This window comes from Brienomyrus brachyistius, chromosome 15 (genome assembly GCF_023856365.1).
Source record: "Brienomyrus brachyistius isolate T26 chromosome 15, BBRACH_0.4, whole genome shotgun sequence".
In the NCBI taxonomy this organism is placed as follows: domain Eukaryota; kingdom Metazoa; phylum Chordata; class Actinopteri; order Osteoglossiformes; family Mormyridae; genus Brienomyrus; species Brienomyrus brachyistius.
Window position 1 is genome coordinate 19,762,569 of NC_064547.1, and position 18,415 is coordinate 19,780,983.

Consider the following 18,415-nt stretch of genomic DNA (forward strand, 5'->3'; position numbering starts at 1 on the left):
GGTTAAGCAGCGGACCGGAGACCGGGTTTGGCATCGGGACGGCAGTGCCCCAGAGGCCCTGAGGGAACGCTGTTTACTTTGGATCAGGAGGACCATCTGAGAGAGGCTTCATGGACAGCTTGCAGAGAGACCGGAAAACCAGGAAGGCATCCTTCTGCAGGATGTGGGAGAACTTAGCACCAGGGGAGGGTCCGCTGGCAGCGCCGGATTCCTGCGGACCAGACGCGCGGTTTAAAGTTATTCAGTAGTTCATTAAGTATGTTACCAGAATTAATTACCGAAATAATGACTCCCACCCAATGAGAGGACCAGAACCGTGTGGAGAGTGATGGTGCAGAGCGGTGTACCTGAGTGTCAGTGGAGGAGACAGATAGCCTGTCGTCAGGCAGGGACGGTGTGAAGCTGGCCGAGATAGGCGTGCCAGGGATGCCGTTGGCGTGGACGATATCGCTGTCGCTGCCCAGCCCCGTCTCCTCCTCCAGGGAGTTGGGCGTCCCGCCCACGCTCTCCGTGCCATCTGCATTCTCCCTGGAGCCTGCCAGTGGGGAGATGCCTGCATTCAACACAAAACATCTTCCTCGTTGCCGTCATCATCAGCTTGCCACATCCCCGGCAGTCTGCGTTCACACACTGCATCCGCAGCCTGCCGAGCACCTTCAACCGCGAGAAACGCATCTCAGAGGCCTAAGAGGGCAGCCGCACAAGATGCTAGGAAACCCCAGCTTGGCCTTCCTGTCTCGCGGGATTTCACTGGTGCTCACAGTGGCCTGTCGGACGGGACATCTGGACCGTGGGGACGCACCTGCGGTGGCGGTGCTGACGACCTCCTGCAGGATGCTCTGCACGATCTCCTGGGCTTTCTCCTCATAGCTGGCCGCCTCGTCTTCGTCCACGCCATCTGCGTCTCGCTTTGACAGGCCTGCATGCCATGGGACCGCGGTAAACAACATTACTGTCAAGCGGGTCAGCTAGGCGAGTCCCGAGGGTGTGGCCTGCGAATCAGTACGGACTTGTGGAGGTGCATCCGGCCCACAGAAATCATGAGCTCACTCCTCCACTTTCTCGCGGAGCTCTCTGGCAACCTGACCGATGCAGCCCTCAGCCCTGACATCTGAGATGACATTCCGCGCCACTGCGTCCATCTGCATCGCTCCGTAAAGATTACCAGCGCAGGCAGGAGCCGACAGCTTCGCGTGAGACATGCTCACCACTTGTCAGCACTGATCCCCCAGTGACGGTTAGCACATGCACAACAGACCCTCCTACAGCAGACGGTGCAGTCACTCTAGCCTCCACTGTGGGAGAAAGACCATCTGTGTGCAGGATGCGAGGACAAACAGCGCATATGAATGGAGGGGGAGGGGCCAATGAGGGCCAAGGGCGTGGCTCAACCACTTGCATTCATTGAGCGGACAATTCTGTCCAAAGCGATGTCCACACACAAGCGATGTGATCCATGGGTGGGGCAATGCAAGATAGAGGGGGTGGTGTGTCAGCTATGGGAGAAATGGCATGAGGCAAAGAGTGTGGGCAAGCAGCTGTGTGGGGCAGTGTGGCCTGGCAGCTGTGGGTGGGGCAGTGTGAGTTTGGGGGTGTGGCCTGGCAGCTGTGGATGGGGCAGTGTGAGTTTGGGGGTGTGGCCTGGCAGCAGTGGGTGCCACAGTGTGAGTTTGGGGGTGTGGCCTGGTAGCTGTGGGTGGGGCAGTGTGAGTTTGGGGTTGTGGCCTGGTAGCTGTGGGTGGGGCAGTGTGAGTTTGGGGTTGTGGCCTGGCAGCTGTGGGTGGGGCAGTGTGAGTTTGGGGGTGTGGCCTGGCAGCTGTGGGTGGGGCAGTGTGAGTTTGGGGGTGTGGCCTGGTAGCTGTGGGTGGGGCAGTGTGAGTTTGGGGTTGTGGCCTGGTAGCTGTGGGTGTGGCAGTTTGTGTGGGGGTGTGGCCTGGCAGCTGTGGGTGGGGCAGTGTGAGTTTGGGGTTGTGGCCTGGCAGCTGTGGGTGGGGCAGTGTGAGTTTGGGGGTGTGGCCTGGTAGCTGTGGGTGGGGCAGTGTGAGTTTGGGGGTGTGGCCTGGTAGCTGTGGGTGGGGCAGTGTGAGTTTGGGGGTGTGGCCTGGTAGCTGTGGGTAGGGCAGTGTGAGTTTGGGGGTGTACGAGCCAAACTCACTCTCTGCGGCAGCGGTGGCTTGGTCGGCCTCAGTCTGCTCGTTCTCCTCCCCACAAAACTCGGCCCCATTCTCGGCATCCTCGTGGGCCGGGCCCTCGTCGGCCTTGTCGGCCGGCCCGAGGTCGGGCTGCTCCTTATGGCCGACGGGAGACTGCTGCAGGTGCTGCTGCCGGTGGCGCTCCTTCTCCAGGTGCTTGGCCTCCTGGAGCTGGGATGCGGACACACACACAAGACCGACACAGAGTCATGCTGGCCCGCATGCATGTCAGAGCAGACACTGCGCTGGCGGCGACCTGGGGCAAGGGCAGGCCTTCTGGGCGACATGTCGGGCCTCTGCTCCCTCCCGGCACATGACATCGGACATCAGTGTTAGCGCTCAGCTAAACAGTCAATATCACAACATGCTACAGGCAGCAGCTTTGCACAGGCTAGGAAGCGGAGAGCCCATGCCTCGCTCCCGCAAAGGACACCTCAGGCCCAGCTGGGCTCGGCCCGGTTCAGAGGCGTCCGAGACTACAGCTACAAGAGTTTTAGACTTTGCCAAAAGGGTCACGTAGCCATTCAGTGAATGTGTATGCTGTAAGAAAATGGTTTTAAACTGTTAAACACACATTTATCCAGAGAAAATTAAAAATAAACAGAGCTTCAGGCTAAGGTACCACCTTAACAAGCATAGGGGTGTATTTCATTAAAATTTCAGTTACTAGAAATGTCTCCTCTATCAACTAGTGTTGGGATTTGTAATTAACAGGAGGAAAGATGCCCCCCTCCCCCCAATCCCTGTGGCAATGTACTGGCCACCTGCAGCGACACCGACTGATCACCAACGGGACTGCAGCTGGAATAGCGCTATACCCCAAGCGTAAGGCATCATTAAATAAATCTGGCAGGCTGTAGAAGGAAAAGTGGAGCGAGTGCGTGCCAGTCACACCGCCCCCTGCTGGCCGGGGGGCTGTGTAGCGAGGAGACACCGAAGAGGAAGGGACAGAAATCACAGAGCAAAGCGTCTCCATCAGCCTCTCCTGGGGATTCCCGGCCTTAACGTCGGGTTGGGGGGGATGGGTACAAGACCAGCCGAAATGGAAACGGTACGAAGATTTCATACCAAAACACGCATGCAGTGGAACTGGAGAGCAAGCTCAGGAAACAAGCCTCAATGCGACAACCGCCCTAAAGGCTTCTAATACACATCGCACACGTATACACACGTATACACACGTATGTGTCAGGTACATGTGAGAAAAAGAGCGAGAGACAGTGCAGGGCGGAGCAGAGAGAGACGCAGAACAACACGTATGCATAAATAGGCATCACACATACATACACACGTCACACATACATACACACGTCACACATACATACACACGTCACACATACCGTGCAGAATATGTCACTAAGGCACTAAGGTTATATGTCACTACGGCAGATAATGGCGAGCAAGCATAAACAGAACAATAAAGAGGAGAGGGGGCGAGCAGGCAGGGGCCAAAGCATAACCCACAGCCCACACACACACAGACCACAGTCACTGACAAGGGACAGCTCACACAAACACAGACCACAGTCACTGACAAGGGACAGCTCACACAAACACAGACCACAGTCACTGACAAGGGACAGCTCACACACACACAGACCACAGTCACTGACACGGGACAGCTCACACACACACAGACCACAGTCACTGACAAGGGACAGCTCACACACACACAGACCACAGTCACTGACAAGGGACAGCTCACAAACACACAGACCATAGTCACTGACCACAAACATACCACAATCACTTTGAGGGGATGGCTCACACACACACACACACACACACACACACTGACAGGGGACAGCTCTCACACACACGCTCACACACACGCACGTACGCACACACGTACGCACACACGTACGCACACACGTACGCACACACACACACGCGCGCACACACACACACGCGCGCACACACACACACGCGCGCACACACACACACGCGCGCACACACACACACGCGCGCACACACACACACGCGCACACACACACACGCGCACACACACACACGCGCACACACACACGCGCACACCAGTCACTGACAGGGGATGGCTGAGATACCATAGACAGCGATGCTGAAGCCAAGCTGCACATTGAGGATTCCGAGACAAGCAGTTCAGACAGCCCAGCCTGCTCACTTTACCTGCCGTTCTCGCTTTCTGGAGGCCAAAGACCAACTTATCTTGTGATTTGTAAGCTATATTTCAGGGAGGGGGGGAGAAGTGGCAATTAAAAAAAACGCCCGACACTCCGTTCGGTGTCCATGGCCGCCGCGTTGCCGGTGTCCCCTGCACTCACCGCCTGGTTCTCCATGCGGGCGAAGATGACGTTCAGCATCTGAGTGAGAGTCGCTTTGGCTGTTGTCTGGTTGATGAGGTTCTTGCTAGCAAGGTAGATGTTGTAGCACGTCCGCACCGCCTGCAGAACCGTTCCCTCGTGGATCTCGATCTGCTGTGAGGTCACGGCGGTGAGCAGGGCCTAGGGGAGAGGACAAGGGGAGCTAATCAGCCCAACTGCTTCCGGAATGAGTTCAACTTGAGACTGGATGTCCACGGAAAATAAATCAAGCTGTTTTCCGTTTTTGCATTACTGTACAATACTATTGTAATACCCTGTCACGTTTTATACATTTAAATCTGCTCCCACTTTTACATGACAGCTAGAAAGTCAAAAAGTGTAGGCCTACCTTGATGATCTGCAGCTGGACACCCTCGTCGGTCTGGGGTCCCTGGAAGCAGCCACAGATGGTCTCGATGATGCGGTCGATGAGCTTCTTCCCGGGGGCGGTGCTGTCCGGCGTGCTGCCCGTCAGGTGTCCGTAGGCGATGAGTTTCTGTAAGCGGACAGCACAATGCGAGGACGTATCGCAGGTTAGTGCCCGGGTCTAGAAGGTTGTTGGTTTGCAACTGGCAGAGTAGTAATAATATTGTTGGGACCTTCAGCAAGGCCCTTAACCCCAAAAACTGGCCCAGGCATTTAGGATACAGGCCTGACCCTGTGTTGACCCCAAGCTTTTCTGCCACCTGTATGTGTGTGTTCATATGTCTAATACAGGAGCACGCCCGGATATGGAGTCTGAATTTCATTGTACTTTCTTCCTGTATAATGACAGTAAAGACGATCTACTCTTTTATATACGGGCCAAGCTCTCCATATAAAAGGCACGAGACGCGGGTGTGTGGAACAGCTCATCTCTGCACCCTCTGATAGACCTGGGCCATCCCACCATCTGGGCGGGGGGAAGCGGAGAGGAGCCGGAAGAGCGGCTGACCTGTAGACAGTCCAGGGAGGTGCTGACGATGCGGGGGCATTTTGACTGGCACGCCAACTCAAACGGCAGGAAGTACTTATCCGCTTCAATGAAGTTGGCCTTGGATTTGACAGGAGGCAAGGTGCTGGAGCCGGCTTTGCTGTCCCCTGGGGGCGGGCTGTGCGGGTAAGCAGACAGACAGACAGATCCTCCAATAAGCACGGAGGGCCACACGCTGGCTCACAGAGCAAGAGGCCACATTCACCTACATCAGGGACAAGTGGGAGGTGATGGGGAAAGTGGCGAATGTGCCGCATGAAGCTGACGTGAGCGAGCAGAGTGATGATGACACACACACACACACACACACACACACACACACGCGCACACACACACACACACACACACACGCACACAGCTGGTCGTGGAGTGAGCGAGACCGGGGACTGCCCTCCTCTCCAGCGCTATAATGAAATCAGTTGGCTAGGGGATCAGGCCGTACTGGGGTTACTCCAGGGCAGTTGTTACAGTCTGTGGAGGGCGGGGGGTGTAATGTTGGGAGTATCACATCTATAGGAAATTAAAATGCGGAGAGACGGTAGGGGCTCAGGTTCGGGAGGACGACACACCAGCGCCGCAGTACTGGGCGGCTCGATGCGATGCCTCTCTTTGCTCTGAAACTGGACCTGAATCGATCTCCTCTTCTTCTCTCTCTATTTCAGATGGGCCAACATCAAATACAACTTGAATACATGCAGGGGAGTGATGTGAAATATGAAGAATGTGGGGTTTTGGGTTGTTGGTAGGTGGCCTGGAAGGTAGTAGGGGATGGGTGGGGCTGGGGGGGGCAGGTTTAAAATGGAAACGCCATGAGAGGGGTGATCTTAGAGGAGGTCGGAGGGTCCGCTGGAGATGTGAGCTCACACCACGCCCAGGCCCCGAGACACAAGTACGAAACTCACCTTAGCTTCTCTGTCTCTTCTTTGATTTCCTCTAAAAAAGAAAAGAGGACCGAGTGTGAAGGAAGTGCCAGACAAGGGAACAGGAACAGCCACAGGCGGTGAGGAGATCGCCAGGATCTCCATGGATTTTGGTGAAGCTCCTGGCAACATGCTCTCCCATTTCAGGCCTGCACCACCGTGTTTACAAGGCTGCTCAGTCTTGTTTACAATAACGAGAAGATGCTGCTAACTGACATCAACAGCGAAAAGAGCACAGTGTTGTTAAAGTCACTCAAATACGAGGCAGAAGCAAGTCCAGCTCAGGTTTGCAGAAATTACAGAAAATGACAAAGAGGCACTGACAGAGGCAGAGATAGGGGCATGGGCGGAGGCAGACAGAGAGGCACGGAAAATGACAGAGGCACTGACAGACAGAGATAGGGGCATGAACAGAGGCAGACAGAGAGGCACAGAAAATGACAAAGAGGCACAGACAGAGGCAGAGAGAGGCATGGGCAGAGGCAGACAGAGAGGCACAGAAAATTACAAAGAGGCACTGACAGAGGCAGAGGACAGAGGCACAGCGAGGCAACTGCAGCAGCAGAGAAATAGAGCTTCTTGCAGAGAGCAGAAGTGTAAATTAATAAAGCAAAGCCAGCAGGGGGCCATAAGGAGCAGAAGAGAGTTTAATCAAAAGTGTGAACTGCTGAACAAGGTCACTGGCAAGAAGTCACTCCCACCAGGAACCACCTTAGCGGCCAGAGGGGCAACCACTCGGCATGGCCACGCCCCTGAAGTGCACTTCCACCCCCCCCCCCCCATTAGAGATCACAATCCCCTGAGCTTGAGGTGACCACACCTTTACAGCAAAGACCAGCCCCACTTCTTCAGTAATGAATGACAATGAGTTTGATAAGGTTCAAGCACTGGTGACTAACAGAGTTTATTTGTAATGTGGACAGGCAGAATTCAGGCACCGCGCAGCTGAGCTGCCCTACCGGCTACCAGGCCTGACAGACAGGTACCGGGTGCCATGGCAACACCAGCATTCCATTCCTGCTCCCCTGACTGCTCGGCGTGGTACTTCCGCATGATTGCTGCGCCTTGCGTGGGAGCCAGGGGTCTGCAAGAGCATTTCACAGAGCTGGCAGTCAGGGGCTCTTAAATGCCTCATTTAAAACCCTCTGATAAAGAGCATGATGTAGACTGCCAGGCATATACAATCTTATCCGCGGTCCCTCTCCTTAACTTGGTTTGCACCTAATCACGATACAAGCTCTATACTTCTACTCTAGGTAGATCACCCTGACACATACACCCCAAGAGTGAATCTGTATGGGATCGGGTAACACTGAGCCAGGCTACCTTGGAACGACACGGGCCAGTAAAGTACACAGGTGAATGCAGTGACAGCCGAGTAAACCCGTCCTTACAGGTGTTGAGGTACTAACTCGAGGCAGCCAGTAACCCTAAGTAGAGTCACAAAGCTGCAAGTGAAACCATCCTAAAAGGGTGAAGCGAGGCCTGATTGCTGAAGTACCGGCCGTCTCATTTAGTTTGGTACAGGAGCCTCTCCCACTGTACTTCAGTCACTGGTACTAACTGCACTTATCGACCAAGAACAGAACAATTAATGACGCAACAGAGAAAGCTGGCGAGACAAAAGGGTGAAAAATCCAGCCGTAAAAACCAAGTCACTACGTCAAAGTCAAGATAAAGCATCATCTCAGCTCTGTGATGCAAGGGTCGTGCACACGAGCACACAGGAGATGCTTTGGGGGCACAAGCAGAACTGTAAAGTGTGACATCTTATCTCCACAGAATAAATGTGAAGAAAAGTGACGCCGGCTTCACAAGCACGTCCTAAACCCAAGCTCTCCGCTCTCCGTCGCCTGCAGAGACCAGCTCAGTAGGGCCTGCGTCAGATCAAACCTCAGATTTGGAGAAGTCTCAACTTCCTAAAGACCATTAGGGCTGATTCCTAAAAATATCGTGGCCTGTGCTTGTTTTCGGCCCAAAAATGTGGAGCATGTAGAAAACGCACCATCGGTGGAGGACAGGGGTGCTTTGAAGAGGAAACCCATAGCAGGAAACAACGGCAGAACAAACGACAAAGCAAGGAGGTTCAAAAGGCAGAGCAGTATTAACGACTCCTGACAGTGGTGCCTGGTTACTATTGTAAATGATAAAACGATAACTCAGCAAGCCAACAGAGAAGTGCAGAGGACACAGCCACCAACGTCAACTCATGAATTAATCAGCTTCCCAAGTCTGACATGACATAAAAGGAGAGAACAGCACAGAACTCAACCCAACAACACCACACAACACAAGGGGACAGGAGAAACAGGACCATGGAAATAGGCGGTGTCTTGCACAGTGGGTTAGGACACTATGCCTCTGATCGAAAGGACACCGGATCGAATCCCAGCGTCGGCAGAGTGATGTCACTGTTGGCCCCCTCAGCAAGACCAGTAACCCCCAATTGCTCTGACCCTACTTACTCGATTTTACATTGCTGTGGATTTATGTAGCTTCTGCTAAATAAATAAAACAGCCAGAACAGGATCCTGGCAGGAGAGGAAACAAGGGGGTAATCATCTTACAAAGTAAATAATTATTACATGACAGTTTTAGCACGCTCCCTGATAAAACACCTACTGATCCTACAGGCCTACTTCAAGCCAAGAGCGTGGCCATATTTACAGTACAAGTGGCACAGTCAATCGTCATGGCCATGAACTGCTGCGCCACATGACTGACCAGATCAGCATTTTCTGACGTTATTCTAAATGTTTTCTGACCTGTCTGTAGCTCCGGATTGACCAATCACAAATCCCACTGCACAGCATAAAAAGGGCCTACTGGATATTCTTAGAGAGACGATGTCACTCGGCAGAAAGAGTGCATGTGCTACTGTCTGTGAGAAATATTCTGTTATGATTTCAGTGATGTGTAATCTGTTAAGATGAGAAGGTACGAGATGTGAAGCTCTAATGTCTGAGCATGTGCCATGGATGTGACACCCCCTGACTGAACCACAAAGTATCCAGGTTCCTCACTGGTCCTCCACTGCTAATTGAAGTCTAGTAAACATCGCCTAGCTAACTGCACTGCCATCACTGCCAGCCTCATAACAGCTAAATGAACATTGGCCTGTGAATCCCCCTGGGTCACTTGCCAATAACTCACAGCACAGCTAAACAAAGGTCTGCAAGAAGCTCCAAGCTGAACAGCAGGAAGCATCGCACATACATCACAAGACAAGACAAGATGCACATCAGTCACCCCCCGAAATGCCAGTCACATGGAACATTCCATCCTCAATGTCAAAATGCTGCCACCGGTCACACGCAGCCTCCAGGGGGCAGGATTCACCAAACCAGATGACGATCACCATAGACTACTTTGCATCACCAAGCCAATCAGAGGGCAGCGTCTCATATGATGGTTGCTATTTTTCAGTTCAGATGAGGAAAACACAATTGAATTACGACAATGCGAGCTTACCCAGCACCAAAACAATCAGATATTTATAGTGGCACAGCACAGGTGTGTTAGACTGTATAAAAAGGCCACATACAGACAGCAAAATGAAGCAGAGTGCATACAAGAGACAAGACACAGAAGCCATCTCCAGATCAGCCGAGAAGCTGCGCGAGAAAGAAGTATGGAAAAATGGCCCCACCTGACGTAATCCCTGTACCTGCCCATTCTTCCATACTTCCTGCCACAGGGGTCTGACACAGCAGCAGTGGCTCAGCGGGTTTGGACATGGTGCCTATGATCGGAAGGTCATTGGTTCAAATCCCAGGGCGATTTCAGCATAAGGGAGGGACCTTGCGTTCTCAAAATTGTATGGATTTTAATAAAAAGCACCCACTAAATCAATTGAATGTTCTGAAAACTATCTTTGGGGGGGGGCGGTGGGGTCAGGGGAAGCCCCCCTGGCTCCATCAGCTTTATGCCCAGGATTACTGCCTAATAAACCAGTTTAGCCGGCCACAGGCCAAAAGGAGTTTCCACGCTGCAGATCTGACCAGGACACAGTCTTTATGGACCAACAGCGCTGCCCTGGTCCTTCGCGGCAGCATGACGAACTGTAATTGTCTTCTTGCTGGCTGTGGGACATAGGTACCAGGTACTAGGCAGCCTAGCAACCAGTCCAATGCTGACACTGAGACTGCAGCCTTCCTGCAGCACTAGGACTCATCCCAACCTCACCGAAAAGTAAGACCTGCTCAACGTGACATCCATCTACGGAGCAGATCACGTAATGAACGCGAGAAGAGCCTCCCAAGGCCGAGCCCACAATAGGACAAGGAGGGGCCCACCTCAAATCGGAGATGACATTAAGGTCAAACTGTTTACATCGGATGAGAAGCAGAAGAAGGGTCATCCTGAATCAAAACACTACCCCCTTGCTGTGCCATGGCTCCACCGCTGATGTCAGTGTGCCTCAGATGGTAAATTCAGGCGGTAAGCTACATGTGAGGTCTGTGGCAGTTGGGAGGTGTGCCAATCTCAATGGCATCGTGTGTGCTACCTGTCAGCTGACCTGTCAGCTGCTCCATGATGAACCAGCTAAGAGTAAAATGGTGTGAAATGCCGGGCCTGGATTTTTGGAGCATAATATTTCTCAAGCAGGGCATGAGACGTACGTGTGTACAGTTTACTAGGCATAAAGTGGGTGTGGTTTGGCTGACGGAAACATGGTTTGGCTGAAGGAATAGGCTTTGGAGAAGCACGGCTTACAGCTGGTCTGCTGGCAACGAGCTCAGGAGAACTTCACAAGCAGCTGCCCTGTGCACAATATTTCACACAAACAGCCTCATACGACATACCTCAATGATACAGAGGGGAATGCAGAAAGAAAGTGAAACAGACCCTGCATTAACACCATGGAGGAGAGGAATACTCCAGCCAGAGGAGGACACATGTATTCAATACCCGGTTTCATTCACAGTTTTTGAATTACTGCATTAAAAATGAATGATGGTTTTACTTTTGATTACTTTCCCTATATAACCAGTCAGGCAACATCGTGTGCATCAGCCTGGGTGAAGGGCACAAACCCCGCCCTCCAAACGCAGAGGAATCCAGCTGGACGTGAGTCCTGCTTTTTTTCCTCCCTTTCATGCAGAAAGTCACAGATGATTAAAGGAGAACTCGTCAGGCGGGAGGGGAACCGTGTATTTCAGTGCAAAGATCACAAACGTCAAACACATTCGCCTGAATATTTAACATGTTCATTTACAGAGTACATGAACTGGCTGTTGGAACCAAACAGATTCTGTATTTAATCCCTACAAACATTCAATAAAAAAAACGAAAATAGAGCCACACGTCACGATGTCCTCGCGATTATATCATGCACGATCAAAAATCACCGGGGCTTTAGATGATGGGCGAAATATTTGCCTGGACACCGGCTTTTAGGTACTACACAGATGTTACTTATGCCCACAATTTGGCAAGAACGTTAGAAGTATAATATTTTAAGCAATGAGATGCGCACTGTGACACCCAGAAGTGAGTAAGCTACATAAATTCCCCGCACCCATATATTAATTAAATTTGCTTAGTGGAGCAGGCCGCATGGCACAGCTTTGCCATGTCACGGCAGTGATAAACATTTAAGTGGCGGTGAGGGAAGTGACAACTCAGCAGAAACAGTATCTTTCAAGAGAGGAGATATCTTGAATAAACAAGTAAAGACGTCGGTGGCATGGCGGTACTTTTGCAGATTAAAGTCTATTAAACGTAAGGGTATGCTGAGTTTATAGAGATTCCCAGAATTCCTACGTATTCCCAGTATTAGGTGCAATACTAATCTGCTGGTGATTATTTGGCATGCGCTATATGATCACAAGTACATCGTGATGTGATATTTGTGTGGCTCTAAAGAAAAAGATCTCCAGATGATGGCATGGGGTGAACATTTTCAGAAGCAGCTAAATCGAGTGGTTTATATACGGCAAGATGGGTCAAACCCAAACCTAAACTGATTGGAATTGCTAATTCCAGCTATGCTCTTGCTCAGGGTTTGTATCCTTTTTCTTTCAATGACCTGTACCGTTGAAACAAATTTGCTCAATAAAGATCCATCCAACCACCATTCATCCTTGATACGGTTACAGGGGGCCCAGAGCCCGGACCCTATCCCACACATCATGGGTCACCTCAGATGGGATGCCAGTACATCACAGGGCACAGACTGATAATCGCACATTCATGGGCAATTCAGAAACATCAATTAGCCTGACAATACGTCTTCGGACTGTGGGAAGAAATCGGAGTACCTACAGGAAATCCCTAGGAAAGTCCAAACCCACAGAACCGCACACCGGCCAATCTACTACGATACAGATGAAGATCACGTCACATTTAAGGAGATGTTCAGCCAGAAATCCAGATAACTTTTTCTCAAAAGTGCAATACAAAGTTATGTAAAGGTCACTGTCATGCCAAGAATAACAAGGTCAATATAGAAAATGCTGGCCACAATTCAGCACTTAGAGAGTCTGGATCTAACTCCCGTCACACCCAAAGCAAAGGAATCCACTGAGGACTGTAAGGTGCTCGCTACATATATTCAGTCAGTGTTGTGTGCGAATTAGGAAACACTCAACACCATATCGGAAGGGGAAGTGTAAAGAGTCTTCTGATAACCCAACGTATTACAGTGACAGCAGCAGAAACTCAGCATCACTGCCTAATTACTTCATTAAATCAGTGCTCCTTTTATTGCTCCCCAGTTACTAAGGACACATTCCCAACACTCAAACCACTGAATGGCATGATTCTATGATGGTGCATATTTTGACACAAGGCTTACTGTAGAACATACACTTGTTCTACCCTAAACCTGGATTAGGATTTACATGTTGCCATGGTTCTGCTACCGAGATCGCATCCCAACAGTTGGGCTACACGTGGTCTCCCATGTGACCCTCAATAGAAGCTCTCCCTAACAAGAGAGATTACACAGCCTCTCCCCCTCCCCCCATCTCCGCGAGGTGACCCACAACCCCACATCAAACGATAGTGACAAAACGACGACTCGAGAAGCTTTTCCGTTCGATGTTTGTGCGGCGAATCAAAGTTACCTTTTCCCACTGATAACTGCTGAGTGACACTGAGAGGAGGAGAGGAGAGAGATAAACCGAGGGGCCTTAAGAACCAGCAGCAGACAAAGTAACAGACAGCAGGGGTCCATTTAAAGACACAGGCGAGCAGTGGGTGGACATGAGCTTCCCCTGATCACAGCACCGTCCCTCATTTCTGAGGCGAGCGACCCAAACAAACAGCAGGGATGCAGAGTGAGCGAAAGCGCAGTGCGGCCGCACTGGCTGTAAGGGCGCCTGGCGTACCCGGCTGCAGCATCGGCACTGCATACGCCGTCCAGACGGGCGGCACAAGGACAGCCGGCAGCGAGCCCGGCCGGCAGTGGCCGTTCCAAACACCACCTCGCATCTCATTACTGCGCTGAAACGATGCCATGGTGACCATCTTTCAGTGACGATCCGCAGAGCTGTCCAGCTTCACCACAATATTAAAACCAATAAACGGGCCATTTTCGTATAGCCTTGACTTCTCCTAACCAGTATCTGATTTTTTATATCATCTATTATTTTCTTGGACACACTCTGTTAGGTGACCCTGCGATCATCTACCCTGGGAAAGAAGCTCACTTCTGCTTCTAGGTGACATGTGTGGTTGTTTTTATTCAGCAGGCAGAATTCCCCCCCCCCCCCCCTCCCACCCAGGTGTCATTCTACTGAGAATCCATTCTATAACCCTATAGAACGGAGTCTATAGAGCACTGGCTGATGGGTGCTTAAGGCTGAAGAATATTTACTCTTTCTACAGGACTAACATGACTTGTCATCCACTTATTTACACTTCATTCTGGATAGCACGAGCACGGGACTTGTCTAAGGGCCTGAACTGAAATATGAGCGTCTTCCCAACCTCTTACTTTGTGAAAGTGGCAGGACTTGCCCAACCAGGGCCCCGAAGACAGCAGACCACGATAAACCTCCAGGGCCAGTCTGGCACCTTTATGGCCCGGGGTCCGACTGCATGCAGGGAGTTGCCCAGGCTACGCCATCGCCGAGCCACTTTGGGCATTGTGTCACCACATCACCATAACAACCTAAAGTGCTGAACCTTTTACAGTCGGACCGAGACAAAAGCCCAGTATGGAAGAGAATACCACGGTACCGTAATAGAATCAATAATTCAGAGACGCTAAAGAAACCAGCGCCTTGTTCCGTAAGCTAATCTCACTCTACACGGCCCAACCAATCCCGAATCCTCCACGAATGAAAACCGCCTCCTTAGACACACGTAAAAAGTGAAGATTTACACTGAAACAGGACCGTGCACAATCTGCCTGCTCTCCCTGGCTCTAGGCCTGCAAGCCGCCGGCGCTGGCTTTGCAGAAGACACCATTTGGCGAGCAGTCAGTCTGACTAGCACACGCAGAGAGGTCCTACTTCAGACAGGACCGCGAAGCGTCATCACTGTCAAAAGCCTCACACCCCCTAAGGCTTGTATAACGGCACCGATCCTGGCAGATTGCCCGTTTCCTGCGTAAGGGCTGACGGGACACAAGCAGACACAAGTAAACACCCAAGAGGCAGTCACACATGACACACCCTCGATAAAAAGTGGCCTCAAATTAACAGGAAGAAAAAACGCCTTCGTTGCCATTGTAGAAATAAAATACAAGAACCATGAAATTCTATCTTTGCACATACACATCTACAGGTAAGGGTGAAGCCCAGGGCAATTTATCCGGTAACCCTGGAGTGGTTTTTGGGGTTAGGAGCCTTGCTCAAGGGCCCAATAGTGATATGATCACACTGCCGACCACGAGATTCAAACCACTAATCTTTGGGACACGGGCATGGGCCCACAGAGCCATACACTGTACCGGTAATACATATTTATGAGAATACAATAAATTAAGAGTTCTATGAACAAACAGGACCATCAGGAAGTGAATGGATATACTGTTTCTAAGGTGGCCTCATCTCTGGTATCAATCCCTTTTTTAAGTTGGACTTTACTGTCCCCATTGAGGAAAATTCTTTTCCACAACCCTGCACATCCCACAGGAATCACATTTTACACCTGTTATTACAGAATAACTACAGAAAATATAGCACAAATACTATTGTCACACAACAATAGTACAGGATACAGCATAGATGGCACGCGACAGCAGGTAAAAGAAATCCTAAGAGAGAAACTAAACTCCTATACCCTGTGTCCACCAACATGGGGCTGGTGCCGGGTTCCACGCGTTTCCACCACACAAAACCTGGCCTGGGCTAGCAACAATGGCTGCAGCACAGCATCACAGAAAAGCTGGTCTCAGAATTCAGAACCACACCTTCTGTGAAAGTGGTACTGGTTATCGCATCCAAACCTTCCGCAGAGCCAGATAATTCGATTGTTAACCAATGCGGTTCAGTCTAATATCGTCAGTGAAACAACTTGCCAGCTTATTAGTGGAATAATGTTAAATGTTTTTTTTTTTTTATTCAGTGGAAAACAAAAGATCAATTGCTGGTCAGATATAATAATGAATTACAAAAATCGCAGGTCAAATACATGAAATGGTTGAGTGGCGAACAGTTCATAAGACGGACAGCAGAGGTTGATTTTTAGCAGGCAATTTTATCGCGTGATCTTAAAAAGACAGCGGTAAAACAGGAACCAAGAACAAACTTACTCACACACACAGACTGAGGTGAAATACAGCCTTTAAGGAGACAAAAGTGGATACAAGCCATAGATGTGGAGCAGAAGGAGTCGTACTTTGAAAACAATAAAAACTCATAATAACTTAAGCTCATAAAAAAACTTAAAATCCGAAACAGCACCAAAATGGTCAAATATCAAAATTTATCCAAAAACGGAATTCATATACTCTTTTACTTTTCTCTAAAGTCTGCCTTGCCCAAGTAACATTTCCGTTCTGTTCTTTTTTTGAAACCAGTGGAAACGGGCAGGTTCTTGAAAAGCACCAAGCGAGAACCAGCCCAGTTCCAGCACCGACTCTGTGTCGGTGGATACGAGGTACTAGTTCCCCCAGCGAGTCACCCATTAGGGCAACTATATGGCTCTGGATACTAGGCTTTTGCCAAAGTAAGCACCTTGTGGAGCTGTACCTGTGCCCAGAGGGCAGTACAGTGAAGTACCAGTTTAGTGGATGCGTGCTGTCCTGTGCTATCGTTAATGCAATGTGTTTGAAGGCCTACAGTTAAAATCAGAGAGGCTGAGTGTGGGAGACCCATTATCTTGGTAGCAGTAGAGCAGGATGAGTTGAACAATAGAGTATTGTAAAAGATTCTTTGGGTAAAAGAGTAGAACAAGACAGGGGGCGACAGAGTCCTTTAAGTTTCAATATAATAGACGATCCCGGATGAATGAATGAATGAATGAATTTCCATTATATGCCAGTTGAAGCTCAGTTTATTGTACAGTGGAATTCCAAGGTATTTAAAGCTTTCACCCATTTCAGCTGCTGGAAATATCAGTATTACTGACAAATCGCTCCCTCTAGAGATAATCCACAGTCAGGAAAGATCATCAAAGAAATGTCCTGCCACTGTGTCCATGTCACAGACCATGCGAGTTCAGAAGTTTAAAACGTGCTAACCGGCACGCATTGAACTGCAGGCCACACTGTAGCCATCTCTTGCATGGGAGTCTAGACAGGCTACATTAGAATAGTGACACAATTTCCTGCTGGCAATGAATAAAGCACTTTCATCTGTCCCATCTTGCTCTCCATGAGACATACAGACACACACTGTAGAGGTGACAGCGAAGCTTGGGGGTCACGACGCAAAAAGTCTAAAAAGGCATCAGTCTGCTAGCCCTGCGATTTCAACCAGCGGTCTACAATAGCGGGCACGGAGTCTTAAATTGCTGAGTCACACACCACCAGCCCCTCGTGCCCTCAGCTGGCCTCACTGTCAACAAGGCACAGCCTAGGGCATGAAGCACAACTTCCACGGAGCTTTTCCAGGCGAGCGCGTGCACCCGCTGCCCAGCATCACAGGTGAGCCATGATTAATTGATGCCAAGACGGATCGGGTGAGAGGCTCGCTGCCATGGATAATAGATGGCATGAGTGTAATGAAATCCCTCCCACTGCACAATGCTTTATCTCCCTGTTTCCGATGGCTCTGCTTACAGACAGTTCCTAGAGTGGAATTTCAAGTCCCAGGGCCTATCTGCCCCAGGCCAATGTGGTTCCCTGGGCAGCAGGGGGCGTAGTGCTTCCCAAATGAAGCATCCCTGGAGCTGAAGTCATAGTGGCACTGGGAGTACATGAGCTTTACGTGTGTGACTAAATATATGGTGGGCAGTCCAACAACCCATAGGAACAGGTGGGGGGCACATTCAAGTCCCTAACACCTTCACATTTTGGCGGCCCCTGGCATCCAGCCCATTAGGGGGGGGGGCATGTCATACCGCCGTTCCCGTCACACAGACACAGGTCAGGCTACTCGCATAACTGCGGCCGGGTGCCAGACCCTCCCACCCGAGATGCTCACTGCGCTTCACAAGGAAACTAAATCATGGCTGTAATCCTCACCAGTGTAGTTCACCCCCCATTCCCCCAACCACACGTCTGACACCTGTGGCCATTTACAACGTACAATGTACATATTTAGAAATACTAGTACTTAATGTAACCTGTACATTTTACAACTTCTTGCATATATTACAGCAATTCTCTACATGGTTATACTTTTAGAGCTGTCAGAGTACTGACTGCATTATGAATGCACGAAGGCCCCCCCCCCCCCCAATCGTACATGGCCCTTCTGACCGTGCCCGGAGCCTCCCGACCGCACGCAGGCCCCCCACACCGTGAGCGGTTCTTCTGATGGTGCATTAAACTGCAGTCACCCTCCAGTCTTGACCTTGGTCAAAACGGAACCTACAGGCCAGAAGCGTGACCTAAGACCCACAGTTGGTGACATTTAATATATGCTCTCCTGT

General features: G+C 50.5%; 1 protein-coding gene across 1 annotated transcript in view; it reads right to left on the bottom strand.

The window, feature by feature from the left end:
- The window catches only part of arfgef1 (ADP-ribosylation factor guanine nucleotide-exchange factor 1 (brefeldin A-inhibited)), a 41,229-nt gene that overhangs the window by 18,088 nt on the left and 4,726 nt on the right, over nt 1–18,415 (bottom strand). The window contains 9 exon segments of the mRNA XM_048976326.1: nt 78–211; nt 348–535; nt 803–919; nt 2,156–2,363; nt 4,338–4,391; nt 4,493–4,672; nt 4,881–5,027; nt 5,466–5,622; nt 6,407–6,437. Coding sequence (XP_048832283.1) covers nt 78–211; nt 348–535; nt 803–919; nt 2,156–2,363; nt 4,338–4,391; nt 4,493–4,672; nt 4,881–5,027; nt 5,466–5,622; nt 6,407–6,437 — 1,216 coding nt within the window.